General features: G+C 42.4%; 2 protein-coding genes across 2 annotated transcripts in view; one reads left to right on the top strand and one right to left on the bottom strand.

Annotated features, from left to right (window-relative positions):
- plxnd1 (plexin D1) overlaps positions 1–20,813 on the top strand; it is a 67,161-nt gene extending 46,348 nt beyond the window's left edge. The window contains exons 19-36 of the mRNA XM_054608856.1: positions 1,106–1,255; positions 3,297–3,411; positions 4,031–4,138; positions 5,771–5,883; positions 6,908–7,012; positions 8,108–8,238; positions 9,959–10,157; positions 10,250–10,396; positions 10,554–10,710; positions 11,076–11,179; positions 12,406–12,469; positions 13,763–13,797; positions 14,429–14,533; positions 14,731–14,894; positions 14,988–15,135; positions 17,749–17,889; positions 18,003–18,077; positions 19,019–20,813. Coding sequence (XP_054464831.1) covers positions 1,106–1,255; positions 3,297–3,411; positions 4,031–4,138; positions 5,771–5,883; positions 6,908–7,012; positions 8,108–8,238; positions 9,959–10,157; positions 10,250–10,396; positions 10,554–10,710; positions 11,076–11,179; positions 12,406–12,469; positions 13,763–13,797; positions 14,429–14,533; positions 14,731–14,894; positions 14,988–15,135; positions 17,749–17,889; positions 18,003–18,077; positions 19,019–19,135 — 2,178 coding nt within the window. The 3' untranslated portion in view covers positions 19,136–20,813. The remainder of the gene's footprint in view (positions 1–1,105; positions 1,256–3,296; positions 3,412–4,030; positions 4,139–5,770; positions 5,884–6,907; positions 7,013–8,107; positions 8,239–9,958; positions 10,158–10,249; positions 10,397–10,553; positions 10,711–11,075; positions 11,180–12,405; positions 12,470–13,762; positions 13,798–14,428; positions 14,534–14,730; positions 14,895–14,987; positions 15,136–17,748; positions 17,890–18,002; positions 18,078–19,018) is intronic.
- A 135-nt stretch (positions 20,814–20,948) lies between these two features.
- LOC129099514 (rhodopsin-like) lies at positions 20,949–25,955 on the bottom strand. The gene is made up of 5 exons (XM_054608767.1): positions 25,595–25,955; positions 25,238–25,406; positions 24,884–25,049; positions 23,454–23,693; positions 20,949–21,122 (listed from the first exon to the last, which is right to left on the bottom strand). The coding sequence occupies exons 1-5, from the start codon at positions 25,953–25,955 to the stop codon at positions 20,949–20,951; spliced, it is 1,110 nt and encodes a 369-aa protein (XP_054464742.1).
- Positions 25,956–25,999: the final 44 nt, after the last annotated feature.

Below are 25,999 nucleotides of genomic sequence, written 5' to 3'. Positions count from 1 at the left end.
AAAATTAGTATTCAATTTGTCTGTTTAAAACATCCATCAGAGTTTACAGGCTGACTTTCTTGTTTGGTGCTGTAGATATGTAGCTATACTGGTGGCTTGTTCTGCCCACTCATGTGTCTCACCTTTTTGGACTAAGTTGCAGCAATGTTGAATTTGCTTTACTTTATCACTTTGGGCAATACAATGATGACCTCTAAAATAAGAAGTTGAAACCTGACCTTCATCAGTCTCTTTCAAGACCAATACGAGTGTTCTTTGAGATAAACATTTAGTCAACAAACTCTATAATCTTAGAGCCTTGTGTTCTGTAACTGTTCAATATAAGTTCGATATAAAGACTTGTTAAGCAGAAATCCATAGAGACTTGGTGCTATTGACCTCAAAGGGCTATTCCATTGAGTTTGTATTGCACTAAATGAAAGCAAAGCCAGATAAAAAAAAACCTCAAATCCCCAGATGCAACATTTCCCATGACTGCAACTTAATAGCATCTTTGATAAAACCCTGTCTGTCTGGTATATGTCTTTCAAAAGTCATGCCCTACAGGCTTTCTGTTATAAATCTGTGGTCTGGATTTACTTGTCATGTCTAGGAAACAGAACTTCTGTGTAAAAGTGTAATATCAGAGGAGTCCCCCTTTATTTAAACCAGTGACTGAGAGCATAGGGCTGGGATTAAAAAAACAGGACAGAGTTGGATTGATAAAAAATAGGCCATGTAGCTTATTCCAACAGGCTCCTGTAAAGGCCCTGAGAATGTTATTTTGGGCAGAGGCAGGGATGACTGTCAGCGGGTTTGTTTGTAGAAACTTCCCTGGCCATGTGAGAGAGGCAGCGGGAATGTTTGCTGCTTTAAGCTGAACTCCAGCCCAAACTGGAGGATTTTTCTGCTGGCTTTCTCTGTGAGACAGCTGCAATGTCAGGCCAGCCGCAGCTCGGTTTCTGTGTTTGGGTGTGTGCATACGAGACTGCGTATGTGTCTGCACTTATGTTGCTGGTTAAAGCTGCTGCGAATGAATGTTATCTGTGCTTCTTCAAACCAGGCCCCTCTTGTCTCTTACCACTGACCGGCTGACGGCTGTTTTTTGTTTTGATTTCTGGCGCAGAAAGGGCCCAGCGTTCTGGAGCTGGTGCCGGAGGAATACTCGGTGATGATTGGCTCCTATCCCTGTAACATCAGCTTCAGCAACGACCAGCTGTTTCACTGCACCATCAACGGACTGCTGAGCTCCAGCGAGAGCGAGCTGCCTGTGACTGTAAGTGTGCAAGCATGTACAACACCACAATAAAACAACAAATACAACCTTGTGTTGAACATTTTGCTGTCATAGACCCTGATAATTTAAGGATATCACCCATCTGTCACACAGTACTCGAAAGCCAAACATCTAGTCAGAATACAGGCCATCTGCGATGTTGATTGAAACAGATTTGATCCGCTCAGGTCCATGCACTGTCAGAGATGTGTGTGTGTGTGTGTGTGTGTGTGTGTGTGTGTGTGCTGTTTGTTTCTCCAGGCATTATGAATGGTTTATAGTCTCTCAGCATGCCACCATGAATCAGCACTTAGAGGGGGTGGTGAGCCGTCACTCTGCACCACAATGCCACTGTCGAACAATGAAATGTTTACCACTTCCCCTCTATCTCTTTAATCCCTTATCAGCCCCGTCTATCATCGCCGACACAGTCACCTATCACACAGACACTATCTTCTGACTCAGCGATGATCTCACTCCTCGCTTGTGTTTTTGTTTCGTCTCACTCCATCGCAATTAAAGGTCTTAATCAAGACGTGGTCGAGCACTGCGCAGTCCTGATAAAACCAGACACACTCTTTCCTCAACCCACGTTCCCCATCTGTTGTTGTCCATGCTGAGAGGGCTTTATTAAGGGGGGGGGGGGCATTCATCTATATTTAAATACGAGCCAGACCGTGAGTGGTTTGCCTAAATAGCTCAGGAGCATATGTTACTCTGTCTCTTTCTGTCAGTGGAGTTGTATCGTTTTCCCCCCACTTTGACACAGAAATAGAAGGAAAGCTCTTTCTCTGCCTCTCTCCTTTTCTACCTGTGGCTCGCCTCTGGTCCCCACCCAAGCCCCCGCCTGCCTCTCAGGATGTCTGAGAATAAACACAGGCAATTAGCAGAGACATAGAGGGAGGGCAAGGGTCAAATGAGATGTCATAACACGAACGGGTGGGCTGCCTGCGCACCAGCAGTGAGAATGATTAGTGTGCACATTCATGGGGATTAAGCAACAGACATTTTCCTTAGTGTCGGCACATTTGAATATATGCATACATGTTGGGCATAGCTTCATTTATGTTTCTTCACTTACTTACGGTGGCACATCTATTTTTACGCGCCCCTGTTTTGCTTGGCTCTGAAATGGAGCTGAGCTGCAGAAGTGGATGTGGGGAAGGAGTGTTTATGTACCCCGAGCGAAACAGGAACATGGAACAATGGCATTTTCCCCTCCATTACACCAGTGCTGGCTGCTGCAGTCTCTGGAAGAAGGCCTTCTCTTGCTGCCCTGGGTAAATAAATGCCTGGACCAGAAAGGCAAAGATGGAACGAGAAAAGCAGGAGGGAGTTCGCCCCCCCCCAAAGTGAAAGCAGCATATGAGGGATTTGGTCTGAGGATTGTAGACTTTTTATCTGAGGCTCTTTTTATGAAGTATGTTCGGATTGGGGAAGGATGTGAGGAAGGACCACAGAGGACTGCTGACTAATCAGCAGGCAGAAGTGAAAGTCCTATTCTTGTCACATCTGGGTTGCTCTGAACTGGGTGACTCCTATACAGCTCGTTGCAGCGAGAGGCCATTTTTCAAAATCTACAGGGTGTAATTTATTTCTCTGTCTGCACCTGCGTCCGTGAACAAAACGATGTGTCTGTGCATATGTGCTTGTGCACAGGTACCCATTAAGAACTGCCCATGTTATACTGCATGTATTTTTAATACTGCATTACAAAGAAAATACTTAATGCTCCTATTCTCTGCTCATTTGTGCTCTTGCGTCTGTGTCAATCTTGCCGTGTTAAAATCCAATTTGCTTCATCAGCTGATAATATGAGGTTTTGTATTGCCATAGCAGATGTACAAGGTTTACCATCATATAACGTTGAGTTTATTGAGAAAAAGACCCACAGAGACAACCAAGTATCCAGGGAGGTATTTAACAAAAGCAGATCTACTTTAGCATGTAAAGGTCACGGTGAGAACAGTAGAAGATAACAAAGATTCAAAACAAAGGAGCTCAGTCCATCTTCATGTGTTGTCCCTCTTTCTCTTTCTAGGTGCAAGTGGGGAACTTTCGTCACACCATCGCCAAAGTGCAGCTCGGCGGCAGCGAGCTGGCCATCACGGTGTCCATTGTGGTGTGCTGCGTGCTTCTGCTGCTGTGCACTGTGGGTAAGTTGTGTACATATGCTCGCCAGGCAGTCGATGGATGTGTGCCTGCTGTAGCGATGGATGCTCCAGATGTGGAACAGATAAAAGGAATTCAGGGGTCATAGTTTCCCGCAGTTGTTTCATCCCTCCTCAGCACTTGAAGCACAAAGACCCCACTGTTCCCCTCGCTGTCTGCTCTGTGTGTCTGTGTGTGCGTACTGTTATTCTGTATTCTTTATATGACTGAGGCAGGTGCATGGGTGAAAATTGGTGCTATGGTTGATTTTCACAGTTTCCTGCTCTTGTGTATGGGTTCTCAGATGTTCACAGAACCCTTAGTTCTTGTTAGATTTTCATGTGTGACATAGCCGTGGAAATAAAATGTGCACACATTGTATTTACACATTCACAAACAAGGACATTTTTATGTTCTCACGCTCAGATTCATGCACATATTTTTCACAGGCTAACGAAATATGATATTAATCCATTTTCGCATGTCATTTTATAAACTCAAAATCCTTTAGACACATTTCTGATCCTACAGATTATTCCCTTGTTTACTGGAAGCCTACCGCGTGTGATTACAGTCTTGTTGGTTGAAACGTGCTGTATTCAAACTGCATTTTTGTCCTTTTAGCTCTTGTAGTGTACTGCACAAAGAGCCGAAGGGCGGAACGCTACTGGCAGAAAACTCTACTCCAAATGGAGGAGATGGAGTCCCAGATCAGAGACGAGATCCGTAAAGGTGTGTTTACACAAAAACCCTCACATGCACCGACTCGCACACACACCCTATACTATTGTACAACCTCTCCTCTTGGAGTTGTTTAGACCTGAAATGTTGTTTTGTTTCGATTGACATGAAAAAAGAGCTTGTGGGAAGACAGAAATATTGACCACATATATTTGTGTGTGTGTGTGTGCATGCAAAATGTGTTTGTTTGAGATAGTTTCCAGTCTGAAGTGGGAGGGAGGGAGATACAACAGTTGACAGATTTGTGCCGAGTAAGCGTGACTCATAAAACACAGCGTCTGATAAATGATCAGTCAGACACGCAGACGCACCGAGTGGCCACATCACCTCAGCTGTGTCTACCCTTTACAAACAAGGCTTGTGTCTGTGTGTGTGTGTGTGTGTGTGTGTGTGTGTGTGTGTGTGTGTGTGTGTGTGTGTGTGTGTGTGTGTGTGTGTGTGTGTGTGTGTGTGTGTTTAGTGCTCTGTCTCTGTCCGTGCATTTTTGCGTGCGTGTTTCTAGGGCATTAGAGTAAAGCCCTGCGAAGGCCACTCCGCGTCTGAGCAACCAGATTTATTGCGTAGAGATAGGGGGGACGGATAGAGAAAGAGAAATGGAGGGAGGAAGAGATAGGAGCGGGAGTCAGGGCCGCGAGTCCGAGGAGAAGCAGAAGCGTGGGAGTGGAGGAGAGGAAGGGAGGTTATTTAGTCAGAGGACACAGATAGATTTGTGGCTGAGTTCAGGGTGAGTGTGCAGAAAGCGAGGGATAGTTCCACTTAGAGGAAAGATGTGATAAAAGCAAAAGAAGAGGGAGTGAAGGAAAATGGGGAATTGACATATTCCAGGTTACAGGAACAGGAGATTTTAGGTATTTTGGGAGGTTATGCAGTCGGGCCTCAAGCGTCTATTCTGGAATTGATTGTGTGAACTGACTGCTGGTTTAAAGGACACTTTCGCTAGCTGGAGGATAAATAACCTGAAGGAGTAAATAAAGTATGTTTTAAATCCCCTGGGTCTAGTATTCCCTTCTTTCTACACTAACGCAGTCAGAGGAAAGTAGCATTGTAACCCAAATACGTCTCTCATCCTGTGACAGGAAGAGCTTTTCCATAAAGGGATCTCCAGCGTCTCATTAGAGGCGAACATTATCCTCTCCTAGAACATGCTATCCAATAAAGTGGCTACAGTATTAGCACGCGGATTCAATTCAGTGTCTGGACATGCTGATACTGTTTTCTGCAGCATGTAAACCTCAGCCTGCACACATGGTTTGAATGAGGGAATGGATTTGGCCTCTCTGATTGTTGTGTTATTGTAAATATTTGCCTGCATGCCGTGCTAGACTGGCAAAGACGGAGGAAGGGGGTATAGGGTGTTAGAACATGAGATCTGTGTTTGGTACATATAGTATTCAACTAGAACATTACGCTTGATTCAGTAAATCACAAGATACATTTTCTCACGTGTCTCATCTAAAATCTCTCCCACCAAAATCTGCCAGATGTTTACAGGTCCCACGGTTATTGCATTGGTCCATGAATATATTTCTGACTCATTTTGCTTGGCAACAAATGAAACTCGAGGAGTGAGAAACAATCCAAGGATTCAAGACCTTTTGGGTCTCTCTTGTTTTTTCCTTTCAGGCTTTGCAGAGCTGCAGACGGACATGACAGACCTGACCAAGGAGCTGAATCGCAGCCAGGGCATCCCCTTTTTGGAGTACAAACAATTTGTCACACGCACGTTCTTCCCCAAGGTGAGAAAGCCTATTTTCCCCCTTGTTATCTGATTTCAGCTGGCAGACTGACAATACCATTTTTCTCAATGGGGTTGTAATAATATTTCTTCCTACATGTCCCATATTTCCCACCGCTTGTAATATGCAGGATGAAAATTCACCTTGAAACTTTTAAACATACGGTCCGGCGTCTAGTGAAGTGTAGCTCAGTCCGGCCCCCTGCAGGAGAGATAATGTGCTCTCTATAGGTAATCTTTTTTCTGAAGTCTGATCCACCCTGAAGGTAGACTGTGGGTCTATCTGTTAGTGGGTGTTTTTCCACTAATACAGACATACACAACTCTGCAGGTTTTGTCCTCCAACCACAGGCATGGACTTTCAAGGAGACAGAACAATGGCGGGCACTGAGACAAGGAAACTTTCCCCCTGATTTCTCAAAACACACTCTGTACACACCCACACTGTTTCAAAACAAGTATACAACAGCAGCCGCGCTGGTTTGTTGCAGCAGAAACTAGACTCTGTTTTCTGTCGTGAAGGAAGTGAGTGGGGAGAGTGTTAAAAAGCTGTGTAGAGGGAAACATAAATTCTAATGTTGCTGCTTCAGTATCGTCTACCTGTAGTTTTCCACGTAAACAGCAAACTCATGACCCCTTTGTGTTATTTTTCTTCCATTAGAGCTTCTGGTTCTCTTTGATTACACACCCACATAAACACACAAAACAGAGTTAGACACAGACTAAGAATACAAACCAAAATGTAGCTGTCCAGAAATGACAGATACATCTGAAAGGGTCAGTTTTCCATTAAAGCTCATGACGTTTTGTGTCACAGTGTTATGTTCCTTTTCATGGTCAGTCAGGGGCCTATTCTGGGCCTCCTCGTGAAATTCTGCCCTTTGGTTCCAGACTACAGATTTACCACCAAAGTCTCAAGGCCAGCTCTTTTTTGTTTTCTCCCTGTCTATCCATCTCCCTGGGTTTACGACTAGAGCCGACTTGGTATTACCGTTTTTCTGTGAGTGTGTTGATGTGTGTTTCAGATGTGTTCCGATTACGAGAAGAGTCTGGTCCAGCCGGCCTTCGAGAATGACGGCCTGGGCCCTCGAGCGCTGCCGGAGACACACCCGCTGCTGCAGGACTGGAAGGTGAAGGGTTAAGCCATTAGGCTGTTCGGTTAGGCTTTCTTCTGCCACAGTGCCTTGATTTGGCTCCTATTTCTTTACTCTCCTGCTTCTCAACTGGGTCCCATTGAGGCGTATTAAGGTTTCACAGTGGGCTTGTTGTTGATGAGGAGTAAAAAAAAACCATATTGTGCATTTTTTGCCTTGGCGTGCTTGTTATAATGTGTGTGTGGAGTGTGTCAATGTACTGTATGTGTTTGTGTGAACTCGCATGCTCCTGTGTGTCATTCAATGGTTGCTAGTGAACATGACAAAGAAATTTCAGCTTGTCAGGCAACGCACTGCCCACCAAGTTGATGGCAGGTGGTTGACACACTTCCATCCCACTGGCTCTTGGACAACCGAACAGTATGCTTTTCATCGAAATCCATTTCTAGTTGTGTGTGTGTGTGTGTGTGTGTGTGTGTGTGTTTAATGGAGGGGCGGATGGGAGTGAGAGCTATAAAGATAGAGTGGGAGAGGGAGTGTGCACTTTCACAAAACTCTCTGTGAATAGGTGCCGAAAGCAAAAGCATGCATGTGTGTGTCTGTGCACGTTACGAAGAGAGAAAGTAGCGAAAGCAGCGCTAGTTTTGGGTCGGCAGCCGGGGGAGGCTGTCTGGCGGTGATGAAGTGCCTTGGATCCACATCGTCTTCCCAGGAAGTGTTTTCCAGGTCACAGCAAATAAATCTCACAGGCGGGCATTTATCTTAATGGACACCCCTGTTCTCCTTCTGTCAGGCTGCAAACCACACCATATGGCTGCGGTCCAGAGGGAAGACTTCATCACACCGCTGCTAAGTCGCACCCATAGATAGGCCATACTCATTAAGTCGACTCGGCACATTTAGAGGCAATCACGCACAGTCGGGGACCGGATCGAGAGGTACGGATACAGGAGAGGAAGGTGCCTGAAGAAGCAGAAGGAGAAGGTGTTGTAGAGGGATGAGGTGTTCACTAGATGGGTCACTCGAGACAAGAGGTGGTGAAATAGATTAGGACAGGCGCAGCAGGTGTGTAATGCAGTCGAGGAGAAATCACGCTGAGAAATAACTGTTTCATCTTCCTTCTGACCTCAGGCCACCAACACAACAAGGCCTAATGTGGAGGAGGGCATCACTCTGTTCTCCACTCTCCTCAATAACAAGCACTTCCTGGTGACGTTCGTCCACGCCTTGGAGCAGCAGAAGGACTTTGCAGTACGAGATAGGTAAATGGATCAACTGATATGTGTTTGGCAGAACAGAAAAAAGCACACATACAGATTTGACTTTAAGCCATTAAATCGGCAGAACTAACAGATTTATATGGTGTTATATAGGGCTGCAATTTATTTTCATTGCAGATTAATCTATCAATTATTTTCACAATTAATTGTTGGATCTATAAAGTGTCAGAAACTTGTGAAAAATGTGTTTCCCAAAGCACAAGATGACGTCCTCAAATGTCTTGTATCGTCCACAACTCAAAGATATTCAGTTTATTGTCATAGAGAAGTAAAGAAAGAAACCACATTCAAACAGTTGGAATCATAGTATTTTTACTTTTTTTCTTAAACAGAGTAAAATATTATCAAAATAACTCCTTATTAATTTAACAGTTGACAACAAATAGATTAATAGTTAGAGGATCCAGTGTTATAATGGATTGCATCATATTGGGAGGTATTTGAAGCTTCAACAATCTCTATTTTTTATTAACAAGGGATGAAATTACATCGTGTAGTGAAAGGCAACACTTGTTATAACAAGCCCACAGTGAAAATATCACCTGACTGCAGTTTCCCCTCTCCTCTAGAGAGCGTGACCATCATTCAGCTCATTGTTTTGGAACAACTGGTCTGTTTTCATTCACTCCACTTACTCTCATCAGCCTTGTTTCCAGCCACAAAGCCCAACTGTTTTCAGCAAAAGGCCTCTTAGAACCAATGCACACGACCTGCCCATGACCAAACAAACAGACAGACAAAGTTAGCAAGTAGCAAGTAGATGGAATATCTGAAAAAAAAAAATAAAAGATATGTTTCTCAGGAGCTGGTTGAGACTAAAACAGAGAAGGGGCCAAAACATCAAGTAATGCAGATTTAGAATTGTAACTCCATATAAAAACAAAGGTACAGATGCACAATCATCATTATCACTTAAAAAAAAACAAAGTAGTAACCTTAAAACATCTTTTCTATAGCATTATATAAGAGGTCATAAAAAGGCATAGTATAGTATGCCTAGATGGAAAATAATGTAATTTAATATGCCATAAAAAAGTTATAAAAGTCATAGTATAGTATGCTTTAAAATATGTCACAATATAAGATTTCATAAAATTGTAATAGGGGTGTTATTGTATAGTATGTCAAAGAAATGCAATGAAAATGTAATATTATAATTAGTTTTTAAAAGTCATAGTAATTATCGTGTGGCTTTTGAATTGCATTAACTTGTATACAGAAAGTATCTCTTTTTTTCCATTGTTTACCACAGGAGCTTATTTTCTTTTCATGTCTGTAAGAGTTGCTGCTTCAGCTTTGTAAATGCGTTGTCATTTATCAGTGTTGCTGTTTTGGTGATGTCCTTAAACTAGCCAGTCATTGTGGAGAATCTAAGAAAAATTCCCAAGGCCAGACCACATCCCTGTCCCAGCTCAGTGTCAGCACTAACTGACTGATGTCGCCCCCTTTCTCCAGGATTAAAGGAGCTTTGTTAGGGAAATCCCCTGCACCTCTGGACTTACTCACCCAGACCCTGCATTAGATCAGTCCTTTATTTGGCTCTGCAGTCTCAGGTGCTGTGGGAAAGATGAAACCCTGTTGTTGTTTCTGTACTGTATTTATTTAGAATCCTCCACTGACCACGAGCACTGACAGGGCATGTTTGGGAAAGCATGTTTTTGCTCATCTGTCTCCCCTGTTAATCTGTTTTCTCACCCTTCAGATGCAGCCTCGCGTCTCTACTCACCATCGCCCTCCATGGTAAGCTCGAGTACTACACCAGTATCATGAAAGATCTACTGGTGGACCTTATCGATGCTTCCGCCTCCAAGAACCCCAAACTGATGTTGCGCCGCACTGAGTCCGTTGTGGAGAAAATGCTGACCAACTGGATGTCCATATGCATGTACAGCTACCTCAAGGTGATGCTGCTGGAAAGTTTTGAGGCAGGCTTGATTAAAAGGAATTACAGCAACTCAGATTTCTGACTCCACCTCTCTCTCATGATCTTCAGGAAACAGTGGGTGAGCCTTTCTTCCTGCTGCTGTGTGCAATCAAGCAGCAGATCAACAAGGGCTCCATAGACGCCATCACAGGGAAAGCCCGCTACACCCTCAACGAGGAGTGGCTGCTCCGCGAGAACATTGAGGCCAAGCCACAGGTCTGATTTCACACACTCTTAGTTCATCTTTCACAACCCTCGGTTTTGCTTTTTCTTTTAGAGCTCAGGGGTCAATGTCGAACTCAAACTTTCAATAATGCTGAAGTTCAAAACTTTGCAAAGTTTGAAATGTGTTGCACTCTGTTTATTTTCGCAGAACATCAATGTGTCCTTCCAGGGCTGTGGCATGGACTCGCTGCCTGTCAGGGTCATGAATACAGACACAATCTGCCAGGTGAAGGAAAAAATCCTAGAAGCCTTTTATAAAAACCTGCCATTCTCCCAGTGGCCCAGAGCAGAGGATGTGGACCTGGGTAAGAGCACATTTTTCTCTGATTATTTCCATTCTTTCCCCTCCCCTCCCCTGCCCTCTGAGATATAGTAATCTCCTTTGCAAAAGGTCAATTCCTCTCATGAAGCTCAACTAACCTGAGGCTGCAATATAATAAATGACAGAATGCATCGCGGAGAGTGTACAGTCATAATCACAAAGAGTTATTGCCTTCAAAAGCTGTGGAGCCTGCAGAGCTGATTTGATTAATGGTGCAAGAATATTTCCACAGGTCGCGACACAGAGCGTTAGAGCACGGCCGCCCTCCGTCTCGCATATTCTTCTCCAAATTTAGATGAAATTGTCTAATATCGCTCCCCTCCCTCCTCCGGTCTACTTTCTCTCCAGAGTGGTTTGACTCCGGCAGCAACAGTAAGCTTCTGCAGGACCTGGATAACTCCTCACTGATGGAAGATGGCAGAAAGAAACTCAACACGGTCTTCCATTACCAGGTGTGTGTGATTGTTTGAGACCACTGTGGTAGGTGTCATGGTGTACCTGTATGTCCCTGATATTGTATCAGCAGCAGTGGGGGTGGTGAAGGTGAGAGCTCCTCGTAAATGGTGTCACTGGGGTGGGAGGATGTTTCTATGTGGCACAAAGAAAGGTTGAAGGTGCCTCTCTTTGTGTTTGTCTGCTGCTCTGTGTTGTTTCTTTTTATGGTCATTTTCTGCAGCATAGCTGTGGCAGAGCTGCTGCAATTAAACTGCTGTTATGCCATTTCTGCATTTAGACATACGGTATACAGTGTGGTTATGACAGCAATTAGGAAACGTTTTACAATTTTAAAAAAAACGATAGTTGATAGCTGTAATGTGAAACAACTGTTACTGAATACAAATGTTAACACCAAACTTGAAGATCCATTCCAGACTTTTAAGTATTAAGTTGAAGTTTTAAAATGTCTAATGTGCTGGTTTGTTTTCATTTAAAAGATGACCTACCTTATTTAATATTACATATTTAAAAAATGTACTTTAACAATACTACTTTTACTACTACTACTTGTACTAATACTAATAATATTAATAATGTGAATACATAAACATTTATCATAACAAATAAACCCACTTAAGCACGTATTTATTCATTTCAACTACAATATAATGCAATAAATTTGTAAGTATTATTATAACATTTGCAAAAAACTAATTACCCCAATTACCCTAATAATTGATTTTAAAAAATCTGAATAGTTTTATATATAATTACTATTTTTATGCTCACTAAAGATATTCATTTGTAAAGAAAAATAACCAGGCAATAAATAAAATGAAGATAACCCGTAATTGTTGCTCGGTGACCCTCGACCTCTGACCCCTTACCTATACTTGTTAAGTGCTCTGTTTAGTTTTCGCTTAGCCACTGGGACGGAGCTGTGAAAGCAGTGAGCTGCAGCGTGTACTAACAGTCTGGGTTCACTGGCAAGGCTGTTCAATCCATTTCACCACAGGTTGACTTTAATGAGCCCAGCCAGGGTCCTGCAGACTTGCCACCACTCTAGATGCACACAAGACTGACACACACGCACACACACACACAAACAAACACACCTCTCAACACTGCACTCCCCTTGAGGGCATGCTTAATGATGCTGTTCTGGTGCACCCCAGCTAACCCCTGACCCTGTGCCCTCTGTACTCTCTCTCCCTCCCTCCCTCCTTCTTTGCCTTCTCAGATCCCAGAGGGTGCATCGCTGGCCATGAGCATGAAAGACAAGAGAGATAACACCCTTGGGAGAGGTACGTCACCCACAAACACACCCACATCCCTGTCGCTTTGTCACTCACACTTGGATAAATACTCGCAGTCACTCGATCACAGGAAACCGGCACATGCTTAGTTGATCACGAGAACACGATACACTCGTGTAAACATGCATGAAACCCCACACCCTCCCAACCCCAAAATACACAGCGGACATCTAAACACACTCGCACCTAATAAATCACAACACTCCTGCTTCGCTCTGGAGTTATGCCACCGCTTCATTCAGAGCCACTTTTTCTGCGTTATAGATGTATTTCATTAGCAAATGTCAGCTTGTGGGGAACAAATGCGACAAAAGCGGGCCCATTGTCCAGCCTCAACTCGGAGTATAATGACGGCTCTGCCTGTTGACAGATGAGTTTACATACGGCTTTTAATGGGCTTGTCCGCTCGTTCGTCTAGGGTCTACCTTACATAATCAGTACCAGACCAGAGCTCAGTTCTCCTCAGGCTCTGTCCATCAAAGCCTCTCTCCTCTCATTCATAATGGGCCAAAAAGTAGGCTTATGTGGACCAAACCTGGCTCCGGCTTCAAAGCGTCAAGGGGGTGTTATGAGCCTGTAGTGCTCCCTGGCTAATATAAAACACTGTCCTGCCTGCCTGTGATCAGTGTTGTGGGTCTGGACTCAGGCCCGGCAGGCAGGAGCATCTCTGGCAGAGCTGGCTGTAATGAGAACACACTCACAATGCTGTTGTGTGTTTTCTGTGTACACCTGCACAAATGCCTGTCTCTGTTTTGGCTGTGTACAATAATTTACTGTATTTGTTTGTGCGCTTTGAGCTTGTGTTTTGACATGCGTCTACATGTATTCATATGTTTTCACGAATGCACACAGTGTGTCTTTTTGTTTAGATCTATATATAAACCAGCAACGTTTTATGCTCTTTCCCAGCGCTGGCCAAGCATTACCATCTCATTACACCGGCTCCAGAACCAATCACAGACTCTGTGTGTCTGTCTCCCCTAATCTCTCTCTTTTCTCTCTCCTTTCACTCGTAATCTTTCTCTTTCATTCTCTCAGACAGCCCCCCTCCCCTACCGGCCCACCGTCCACCTTAATCACTTTCTCCTCTCGCATGTACTCTATCTCCTTTGCTCTCCTGTCAATCTCCCTCTTGTGTTTTTTTTCCCTCTCCCTTCTATCTGTCACACTCCTTCGTACTCCCTCCCCCTGTCTCCTCTTATTCTCTCAGGTCTCCACCCTGCTGATTGCACATTGTTTCATGCTGTATATATCTTTTATTTTTTGTTTCTTTCCCCTTAGTTAAAGATCTGGATACGGAGAAGTATGTACACTTGGTGAGTATCGCCTCATAGGTAATCAAAATGTTTCCAAAAGTGCACTCTGGGTTTATTACCAGAGCTTCTCCTGTGTGTGCCACTGTTAGTCAGCCTGGAGCAGGCATTACGACAGAGAGAATGGGGGGTGAATGGAGGTGAAACGGAAAGCTGCTGAGAGGACATGACAGCACTAATGCTGCTTAAGCTCTTTTATAAACGTCAGCCAAGATATGGGTCCTTTGACTTTAGAATAATGAGTTTCTTGGAACACAATTTGCCGGGTGAATAGTTAGTTTAACAGGACAGTTCTGTGGCCCTTTTTTGACACGAGTAGGTGGATTCTGAATGCTTCTTTGTTTTCCCCCTACCCCTATTTAGACCTGTATGAGCAAGTCAGAGACATGATCCGTTACACAGCAAGCAGGGAAATCATGAGAATACCCCCAACTTTCATCACTTTCCCAATTCTGTATATTACCCAGCGCTTCAAAATACCCTGATGTAGTTCCTGGATCATGTGTCTAATGCAAGAACCAGAAAAATCCCTTTTGACAGCAGAGACAGTAGAGCATTCATTCAGCTTCTTATGAGGGGGTTTATTATTTCAAGTTGTGTGCCGTATGTTGACCTTTGACTTCTGATTTTCCAGGTCCTACCTCATGATGACCTAACGGAGAACAAGAGGTCACACAGGCAGAGCCACCGAAAGAAGGTCCTGCCTGAAATCTATCTGACACGCCTTCTGTCAACCAAGGTGAACACAAGAAACTGAGGCTGACACTACAAACAGACTGAAGTTACAGCTTGATATCTAAGTCATCTTTCTATTTCTTGTTTCTATGACCCATATTAGCCTCAGGAGCCGTTTCAAAATCTCCACATCTCATGAAACCATATCTCTGTGTATGCATGAGCCTCTTTTTTTTTTTTTTTTTTTTTTTTTCTCCACAGGGAACTCTTCAGAAGTTCTTGGATGACCTCTTTCAAGCCATCCTTAGCATCCCTCCGGAACGCCCCCCTCTGGCCATCAAATACTTCTTTGACTTCCTAGAAGAGCAGGCTGACAAACGAGGCATTACAGACCCAGACACCCTGCACATCTGGAAAACCAACAGGTAGACATCTAAACCCTCTGATTAAAGTCCCCTTTGGTCACATCGCTGTGCAAGTGCAAGACTTTAAAAGATTATATTTCTCTTTCTGTGCAGTTTGCCACTGCGCTTCTGGGTGAACATCCTGAAGAATCCTCAGTTTGTGTTTGACATTGATAAGACGGATCACATGGATGCCTGTCTATCTGTCATCGCCCAGGCCTTCATAGACGCCTGCTCCGTTTCTGATCTGCAGCTTGGAAAGGTGAGATTGTCTACTATCTATCCATCTATCTATCCATCTATCTATGTTTCTGTCTGTCTGTCCACGGAACATTAGCACAATTATAAGTACCGCAAATTAGCTAGGAGACGTTGCTGCCTGCGAGGTACCCTAGATGCAGAGAGAGCTATCACTGAATCATTTTGGTATTGATGAAAACTTTCTCAGGCAAATTTTTGGAGTTAATAGGAGCTCCTTTTTTTCTGTTTTCTAAGCAGATTTATGAACGTTAATTTGTGATGGACACTGGAGATAATGATATTATCTGCAGGTGCATATCACAACAACTGTCTGGAAAAAAAGGTCATCCCATAGTGAATAAAAAAAATTCTTAATAAGTCATATAATAGTGTGCTGTAAAAAATGGCAGGAAAATAAATAATATAGAATGGCAGAAAAACGTCAGAAAGGAGGCATAGTATAATATGACAATAGTATGTCAGAAAAGAATTGTGATTAAAAAGTTATAAAAAAGTCACATAATAATATGTTAAGAAAAAGTGACATGAAGTGAGTATTTTGTACAAAATATCATAAACTAGTATAGTAAATCATACAAATGTCATAGTATGTTATGCCATAATAAATGGTCTCAACATAGCATTTCAGAAAAAAAGTCGGAAAAAAGTCATAGTATAGTATGTCGTAAAAAGTCATAGTGTGATATGTTGAAAAAAAAATTGTATAGCATGTTCACATATTTGTCCCTCACACCTTATGCAGTATCTTTGCTTAACGTCTCTCTGTGAGTTTGAACAGACACACACACACACACACACACACACACACACACACACACACACACACACACACACACACACACACACACACACACACACACACACACACCTCCAGAGTCCCGCTGTGAACCCCTATCCCTAAACCCTCAGACTGTCATCTCCATCTACCTCTCCTCATGTTATTTCAGCCGAGTCGGCTGATCCAAGGTCATGAGCACCAGGGATCTCTTTTTGTGCTGTGCGAGACTGTGTGTGTGTGTTTATGTGTGTGTGTGCTCAGGCGTGTATCTGTGTGTGTGTGTGTGTGTGTGTGTGTGTGTGTGTGTGTGTGCGCTTGCATGTCAATGTCCTCACCGCTCACAAATCCGTCTCATCCCTCAGACACCGTGACCCTGAGCGCGCTCTGCTTCCTGTCTCTCTCTGACTGGCTTCCTCCCCGGAGGGAGCTGAGGACTCATCAAATGATGCTCCTCTTTCACTGAGAAACCGTCTGATTTATAAACTTCAGCCCAGTGCCAAGGAGCCGGCGCTCTCACGGCAGATATATATTCACGTGTTCATGCCTATGGAAGCTAAGACATACATAAAACCTCCTCATTAACATGTCACATCTGTTTGTGCATGTATTGTGGAGTCACCAGGTGCAAGGACATGACCACGTTCTGTTCTGTAGGTCAAGGAGACTGGCATGACGCACCCCTACATTTTCCTCGATTGCTGACAGTCATTTGGTTGTGCATGTGTATGAGTGTGTGTGTGTGTGTGTGTGTGTGTGTGTGTGTGTGTGTGTGTGTGTGTGTGTGTGTGTGTGTGTGTGTGTGATGGCCTGGGGACGTGGCAGTGCAGGGTTCACGAGGGTCTGGATTAGCAGGAGCACAGCACGGTGTGAGAGAGAGGGGTGGCAGACTAAGCAACGCTCGCTGTTTCCACGGAAACCCTCTTTTATCTGGCGAGATGCAGACACGGAGGGCCACGGGGTCACAGGGGGGTTACCGGGCAGATGGGCGAGCAGCAGGAAGTGACCTTGTGGACAGGAAGAGAAGAGGGTGCCCTATCAGCCACCGCAAGCTTTTTAATCTTCCTACACCTTTTAAACGCCACACAAACACACATGCAAACAAACACGCACGTCAGGTGACACAAATAACTCATGACACATAGGAATATTAAGGTGCGCTGTAAGCACATTCACCAATGCTGAAAGCTGAGTCTTTTATTTTTTCTTCCTTCCTGTCCCACTTTCTTTCCGTCCCTTTCTCTCCGACACACACTCGCTCGCTACAGTAGCCGCCACTAAAACACCCGAGTATGCCCACAACCTCTCAGCCTCGCTCCTTCTCTGCTCGCTTGAATAAGCACCAGTGCCTGAAGTGACTGTGGAGAGAGTGGCAGAGCGATGCAGGAGTATTGTTTGGACTGGAATGTTCCTGCTCTGGCTCTAATTTGATAAATCTCATGTTGTGCAGAAAAAGAAAACTGTCTCTCCCTCTTACTTTAGACTGGTTTAGATTTAGTCATCAACTAATAACATCCAGTTTAACTGAACAGCTCCTGTTAGAAGCACATCCTTGCAGACTGCACAATAACGTACAAACCTAAATTATTAATTAACCTGCAGGAGAGGGTACATAGCTTTTAGCTTCCGCCTGCTTTAGCATTCAGTAGTACATGCATTTTGAACATTTTTAACATGTGTTAATGTGCCTCAGGCTCTGAGGGGGAGATGTTAGTGAGCCCAAAGGACAGTCCGTTTAAAGCTTGCTAACATTTGATCCAGAGCCACACTGACCAACTAAAATGCTGCAAGAGAAAAATGTATGAAACCTGTCCTGAGTGAAATGTGTTTTTATTTCAGGACTCCCCCACCAACAAGCTGCTGTATGCCAAGGAGATCCCGGAGTATAAGAAGAGAGTGCAATGCTACTACCAGCAGATACAGGACATGGCGCCTCTCAGCGAACAGGAGATGAACGCTCACCTGGCCGAGGAGTCACGAGTGAGTAATAATGTGATCAGAAAGTCCCCGTGTGTCAGTGATCTGGCTCCACAAAACCCTGCAAATACACATTTTGTTTTATTGGAATCTAATATGAGTCTATCGTGCTGTAGAAATACCGGAATGAATTCAACACCAACCTGGCCTTGACAGAAATCTACCAATACGCCAAGAGATACAGACACCAGGTAAGAGGAGACATTCTTACGTTACTTCTCTTGTCTTTCTGATGTCAGATTCAGATTAGATGTTTTCTCGTGTTTAAACTGGCCCTTCTCTGCAGCCACAACACGTCAGTCATCGCCTTCAGCAGTTTTAGGTTTCGTAGACGGGTATCAGAGCGTGACGTATCAGTGAGGAGGATCAAGTGCATGTAGAGAGATGTAGTAAACTGTAAACAGCCTTACTTTTTTCTTTTAAACGTGTCCAGTCCTCCCGTCCGGCCCGCATATACCTTTCACTTTATGCAAACATCTCTGTGTTTACCCTCTCTTTATCAATCACTCTCATCTGATCTATGAAACATTTAAGTTGTTGCTTTATATCTCCTGTTTCTCTTTGAACTAGCCCTCTTAGCTGTCCTCCCCTCATGCTTCCTCACTGCTATGACTATTCCCAGGAGAGGCTTAGTCAGTGGTGACTGTGCCTTAATGGAGCACCCTCACGATAATACCGTTTAGCTGCTCTCCTCTGTCATGCTACTGTACTGACGTGGGCCAGGGACTTAGACTCTGATTCATAGAGCGCTGTGAATGGCCCCTGATTGCCTATTCTCTCGGCCCGGCTCAGTTCGCTCTGCCTCGTAGCACACCGCCGCTTAACAGCCCATAAATCCCACTGACACCGTGACAACTATTGGGCATGAAAAAAACAGAGCAGATGTGGGTTTTGTAAATATGTGAAGAGCAAAAAGGGCTTTTGTGGTGTGGAGGCATGCGTGAAGGCTGGAGAAGAGGCTGAGGCACTTCACTTGTTCCTCTGCTTTCTCTTTCTTTCGCTCAACTTTCTATGTCCAGGCAGGTGGCTGATTTCCTCCCCCTCTCCCAGATAGAAAGATAGATGCATGAATGCTCGACAGCCACTGAAAGCCGATGTTGCGTTTTTTTCCTTTTCTATCTCCCTCGGTCAGGTGGTGAGCGCTCTGGAGTCCAACCCCACCGCCCGTCGCACTCAGCTGCACCACAAGTTCGAGCAGGTCATTGCCCTCGTGGAGGACAACATCTACGAGTGCTGCAGCGAGGCCTGATCCTGCCAGTTCTCCACTAGCCATCTCTTTCTCCTGCTGACAGCTGCCTTTTTCTCCTGCCTACATAGTAACTTTGGGAATGTTGGCCACTAAGGAGTTAACCTTCATAAGTGTCATTATTATTCCCACGGACTATAAGAAGCGTGGAATGCGGCAAAGGACTTAAATCTGCCTCTCATACATTTGCGAGGTGTTCCCCCCCCCCTCTGATTTGGGAATGCCAAGAAATTTTTTCCCAAAATCTTTCTCCATGAAACAGACAGAATCCAAGTCTGGCTCAGCTATGCTTTAGAGGGAAGGTGAGGCTTATTCTGGATGTCTTTACCGTCACTGGGACCTACAATAAGCCCTGGTGGCGATCTTAACGCACTGAACCCTTTTCTCAAGGGAACGAGCCAATGATGCACTGTACTGTATTATAATGTCCATAGCAATATTTATAGATGTGTTAAAATGCTTTCAAGTGGCCTGGTCATCAGGATGAGTAAGAAGGACGCCGATGAACTCCTCATCTTGTAAAAGCCTGCAATGTTCTCAGGTCTGACTGGTGATGATGGGTGACTCGCTCCCATCGGTGCTCAGAACTATACGTCCAAATGTGCTTTGCAGGTTTGTTGAGGAGGAGTGGAAAGAGATATATAAATGACTGAAGTTTATGAAAAATCTGATGTAATGTAGTTCACTGGGAAGAGCTGCATCAGTATAGAAGTGTTGATCGGTGTGCTTGTAAACGAATGAATTTCTTGTTGGATTCTGACCAATTTAAAAGAGGGACATTTACATTTATGAGAAAAAAAAATGTGAGCTCAATATAAGGAGAGACTGTATTTGTGATGCCAAATGATTTGTCAGAGTTTGTGAAATAAATTACAGTATTTAGGATTTTAATGCGTCTAATGATGACAGTATGTATTGTTCTAAATCTCAAAGTGCTTTCTCTTCTAAATGCATTACAGCGTAGCTAATTTTTGAACATTTGAAAACTATTAAGATCTGGCCCGCCACCCAAAAGCACACAGACCAGCATCTGGAACTTCTCAGAGAGCCTTGTAAAAGTTCTCATGATGTCAGTTAGGGGGAAGAAGTCATGCAGACATTCAGCTTTGTTTTTATTGAAGGACACAGAACAACTTCCACCATATCGTAGCCTATACACAATAATCAAACTCCCACATCTCATTAATACACACACATAGACATTCTGACATCAGTTCAAACACAAACCTCCAATACATACACGCATGCATCCACTCTCTTGCAGGAGGCGCCCACTCCCTACAGGGGCTCTTTTCAGGTCCATCTGTTTACACTCATGTCTCAGTCAATGCCAAGAGCAAACTAATAACCACAGCTTCCACACCATAAAGACCAGAGGACAGCCCCACCAGATGCCTTAAAACTCGTCTGAGATATCTAAAATAAATGTATAACTAACTTCAACTAAGTGATCAACAAGTGTATAGTTTAAAGCGCATTTTGGAGATATATGTAGCTGTAATTACTTGAAGAAGAGTTGATGTGGGTGAATTCATGCGGCATGGTGTGTTTTCACCTTTGTGTATTTGGGTAGTGGGGAGCTTGGAATGCAGTCAGCTGGATAATCACATGGACGGCACCCCATTGATGCCGGGTTACACTCTGCAGCCAGCTGATCACTTTCCATGATTAAATGGATTGAAAACACACATGCTGGCTCTTGAGTATATCGGTCCGAACCAAAAGCGTGGTTGTGTCGGTGCAGTGGAGACACATGGAGAGGTAAGTCAAGAGCATTGGCCAATAGAACACAGTGCTGCTTGGCAGTGGTGGGTCCCTAGGTGTGCAAGGACAGATGGGACATTGAAGGGGGGAGAAGAGGGTCCCGGTCAAGCGGGGCCACCTGGCTGGCGGATGAAGTCTGAGTTTTGGAGGTGGAAGCGGTGGCACCCTCATCATCTCCGAAAATATTTTTTCCACAGCATACCGTGGTGATCATGCAGTTTCTGAACTGGAGACCGGAAAAGAAAAGAAGAATCACAGTTACACCTTCACTCGTTGATACAAGAAGTACTGAAATACTTTATAAGTCATAGTATGACATTAAAATGTCATGAAAAGTCCTAGAGTTGTTGAACATGTGATAAAAAAGTCATAGTTTAGCATGTCAAAAAAAGTCATAAAAAAGTCATATTATAGTATAGCATGTCGAAAAAAACAAAAAGTCATAGTTTAGCATGTCGAAAAAAGTCATAAAAAAGTATAATATGTCGAAAAAATTTATAAAAGTTCATAGTATAGCATGTCATCATAGTATAGCATGTCAAAAAAATAAAAAAGTCATAGTATAGCATGTCGGAAAAAAGTCATAATAAATGTCATAAAAAAAAGTCATAAAAAAAAAAGTCATAGTATAATATGTCGAAAAAAAGTCATAAAAAGTCATAGTATAGCATGTCAAAAAATGTCAAAAAAAATAGTCATAGTATAGCATTTTGAAAAAAAGTCAGTTAAGTCATGTCGAAAAAAGTTTTAAATAAAAAAAGTCATAGTTATAAAGTCATAGTTAGCATAAAAAAAGTCATAGTATAGTATGTCATAAAAAAGTCATAGTAAGTATGTCATAAAAAAAGTCATAGTATGATATGTTAAAAAAAAGTCATAGTATAGCATGTCAAAAATGTCATAAAAAAAAGTCATAGTATAGTATGTCAAAAAAGTCATAAAAAGTCATAGTATATGTCGAAAAAATTTATAAAAAAGTCATAGTATAGCATGTCAAAAATGTCATAAAAAAGTCATAGTATAGCATTTTGAAAAAAATCAAAAAAAGTCATAGTATAGCATGTCGAAAAAAGTCATAGTATAGTATGTCATAAAAAAGTCATAGTATAGCATGTCAAAAAAAAGTCATAGTATAGCATGTCAAAAAAAGTCATAGTATAGCATAAAAAAGTCATAGTATAGCATGTCGAAAAAAGTCATAGTATAGCATGTCGAAAAAAGTCATATTATAGCATGTCGAAAAAAAAGTCAGTTAAGTCATGTCGAAAAAAGTTTTAAATAGTTATAACGTATCATGTTTAGAAAACGTCATAGTATAGTATGTTAAAAAAAGTCATAGTATGTCGAAAAAAGTCATAGTATAGTATGTCATAAAAAAGGTCATAGTATGGTATGTTAAAAAAAGTCATAGTATAGCATGTCAAAAATGTCATAAAATAGTTATAGTATAGCATGTCAAAAAAAAAGTTATAGTCAAAAAAGTCATAGTATAGCATGTCAAAAAAGTCATAAAAAAGTCATAGTATAGCATTTTGAAAAAAGTCATAAAAAAGTCATAGTATAGCATGTCAAAAAATGTCAAAAAAGTCATAGTATAGCATGTCAAAAAATGTCATAAAAAAGTCATAGTATAGCATGTTGAAAAAAGTCAAAAAAGTCATAGTATAGCATGTCAAAAAATGTCAAAAAAGTCATAGTATAGCATGTCGAAAAAAGTCATATTATAGCATGTCGAAAAAAAGTCAGTTAAGTCATGTCGAAAAAAGTTTTAAATAGTTATAAAGTTTTAAATAGTTATATAGAAAACGTCATAGTATAGTATGTCGAAAAAAGTCATAGTATAGTATGTTAAAAAAGTCATAGTATAGTATGTCATAAAAAAGTCATAGTATAGTATGTCTAAAAAAGTCATAGTATAGCATGTCAAAAAAGTGTCATAAAAAGTCATAGTATAGCATGTCAAAAATGTCAAAAAAGTCATAGTATAGCATGTTGAAAAAAGTCATAAAAAAGTCATAGTATAGCATGTCATAAAAAAAGTCATAAAAAGTATGTCATAGTATAGTATGTCATAAAAAAAGTCATAAAAAAGTCATAGTATAGCATGTCAAAAAATGTCATAAAAAAGTCATAGTATAGCATTTTGAAAAAAGTCTTAAATAGTTATAGTATAGCATTTCGAAAAAAGTCATAAAAAAGTCATAGTATAGCATGTCATAAAAAAAGTCATATTATAGCATGTCGAAAAAAATAGTTAAGTCAAAAAATGTCGAAAAAAGTTTTAAATAGTTATAAAGTTTTAAATAGTTATATAGAAAACGTCATAGTATAGTATGTCGAAAAAAGTCATAGTATAGTATGTCGAAAAAAGTCATAGTATAGTATGTCATAAAAAAGGTCATAGTATAATATGTCGAAAAAAGTCAGAGTATAATATGTCGAAAAAAGTCAGAGTATAATATGTCGAAAAAAAGCCATAGTATAGTATGTCATAAAAAAAGTCATGTCGAAAAATCTCATAGTAAAGCGTGTGGAAAGAATGTAAAGCTTCACATACCTGTCTGTTGAGCAGAATGTAGATGACTGGGTTGTACAGAGCAGAACTCTTGGCGAAGAAGGCCGGAATCGTCATGAACACCGGCCCGAACTCTGTTCCCTGATTGTCAAAGATGTACCAGGCCACGGTGGCATAGGGCACCCAGCACACCAGGAAGGACATCACCATGACGATGACCATACGTGTCACCTCCTTCTCCGCTCTCTGGGTGGTTTCAGACTCCTGCTGCAGGGCTGCGGCCTGAAAACACACAGATGCAGTTATTAACTTATTAAAGCGCCAATCTGCGGTCCAAATGTAAACAAAAGGGTCAGCACATCATCACCATTAATAAAACACAGAATTAATCTACCGAACTGACTGAAGGGTCTTTAAAAAACACTTGAAAACAGTTAAATCCACAGTGAGTTATTCGTGTTTTCTCATGCTGTGGAAGGTTTCTTTCCATATGTCATTTTTTCCATCACAGCAGTAAAACATACAACTTATTTTTTCATGATTAAGTCTCCAATTATGGCTGGTGCTTTATCAGATTTTAACCTGCAATAACAGCTTTTTTCTGGCCACATGGTGGCAGCAGAAACAAGTTATATTAAGCTCATGTTCAGGGTCATGCTTGTATTTCGGGTTTCTACTAATACATTTTAACACTATTATTGTTATTTTTCTCATAACATATTCACCTCATATTCTTGTATTCACCCTGCGTCTGAAACGCTTCATTTTAGCGCCTGTCTCTTTAAAGGTCTAGCGGTAGGATTTGACAGCATCTAGTGGTGAGATTGCAGATTGCAACCGACTGAAACTTCTCCTGAGTGCCAAGCGTACAGGGGAATGACTGTGGCTGACACGAAAACGCAAATTGCCTTATATAGAGGCAGTGCTTGGCTTGTCTGTTTTGGGCTACTGTAGAAACATAGCCGGTGACATATGTAAATATAAATGGCTCATTCTAAGCTAAAGAAAACACAACGATTCTTCAGGATTTATACACTAAAGAAAACATAATTATTTATATTAAATTCCATTCTGCCAGATACCCAAATGTAAATGCTCGAGCACTGATAAAGTTTTTCATGTTCGTGTCCCCTTTTGTTTTTGTCTCAAAACATTAATTATAGCCGCTTCAAAGAAAAATGTCAGCATTCTTTTTTAAATATTCATGACTAATACATTAGGGCCTCAGGACGACGCTGTGAGCAGGCAGACTGCCCTTCAGATGGAGGACCCGGGTTTAAGCTGCCACGTTGGCAATGATCTGCCCTCCTGAAGTGTCCTTGAGCCACTAAATCCCTCACATCTCCAGAGACCCTGCTCTGTGATGCTGCTAACCTCAAAAAATACATATCTATATATATTCTCTTCAAGGATAAACAAGGTATCACATCCTTATTAATAATGTTTTGTCTGGCAGCGGCGTTCTGTCTTACCGCTCGGATGGTGCAGAGAAGGCGACCGTAGCAGAAGAAAATGATGAAGAGGGGGATTGAGAAATGGAGGACAAACATATAGATGACGAATGAGGTGTTGTGGATCTCAGGCTTGGGAGTGTAGTAGTCAATCCCACAGGAACACTGCATTCCCTCTGGGATGTACCTGCATCCACAAATAATAACATTGAGGAATTTCCATCAACACCATCACACACTGTATATGTGTCATTATGTTAGTGGGCTGCATGTAAACAAAGGTAATCTCTGATGTGCCTTAACGTGCAAATTATGCTATTTGATATGGTTTTTAAAGCCTGGAAAGCACAGTCTAGACACTGAAACATACAGTACCGGGACCATCCGAGCAGAGGGGGGGTAGCACACGTCATGGCCATGATCCACGTGAACACCAGTCCAGCGATGGCATGTTTCTCCCCGAAGCGGAAGTTGCTCATTGGCTTACAGACCACAACGTAGCGCTCTATAGCCAAAACCACCAGAGACCAGAGAGCAATCTCTCCTGAGACCAAAAAATTATGAAAGGTATAAATGTAGATGTAGGACACATTTAATTAATATCATACACAGTAATTGAAATTTCAAGTATTACCACGCACTAAAAACTAGTCAAAAGTGACACAAATCGAATTGATAGCATTTTTTTCAAACAAGGAACATTTTTAACAATTTCTCATCCTCCTCTCTTACCTCCCAATGTGGCGAAGAAACCTTCAATGTTGCAGCCGGTGACCCCTAGGATGAAGTATCCGTGCAGGGCCGTGTAGAGCGTGACCGTGAAGCCCCCGATGACCATGAAGAGGTCGGCCACCGCCAGGTTGAGCAGGACAAAGTTCAGAGGGTTCCTCAGCTTCTTGTTCTTCACCGTGACATAGAGGGTGAGGAAGTTGATGGGGAAGGCGGTGATGATGAGGAACAGCATGTACGCGGCCAGGAGAGAGTACTTCCAGGGCTCAGCCAGGTAGTACTGAGTGTGCTCAAATGGGCTGCGGACCACTCCGGTCTTGTTAGACATGGGCACATAAAAGTTGGGTCCTTCTGTGCCATTCATGGCTGAAGTTGGGTGATGGGTTTTTTTTTTTCTTCCTTAGCGGT

This window comes from Anoplopoma fimbria, chromosome 12, assembly GCF_027596085.1.
Source record: "Anoplopoma fimbria isolate UVic2021 breed Golden Eagle Sablefish chromosome 12, Afim_UVic_2022, whole genome shotgun sequence".
Lineage (NCBI taxonomy): Eukaryota > Metazoa > Chordata > Actinopteri > Perciformes > Anoplopomatidae > Anoplopoma > Anoplopoma fimbria.
This window is presented reverse-complemented; position numbering and strand designations above follow the sequence as displayed.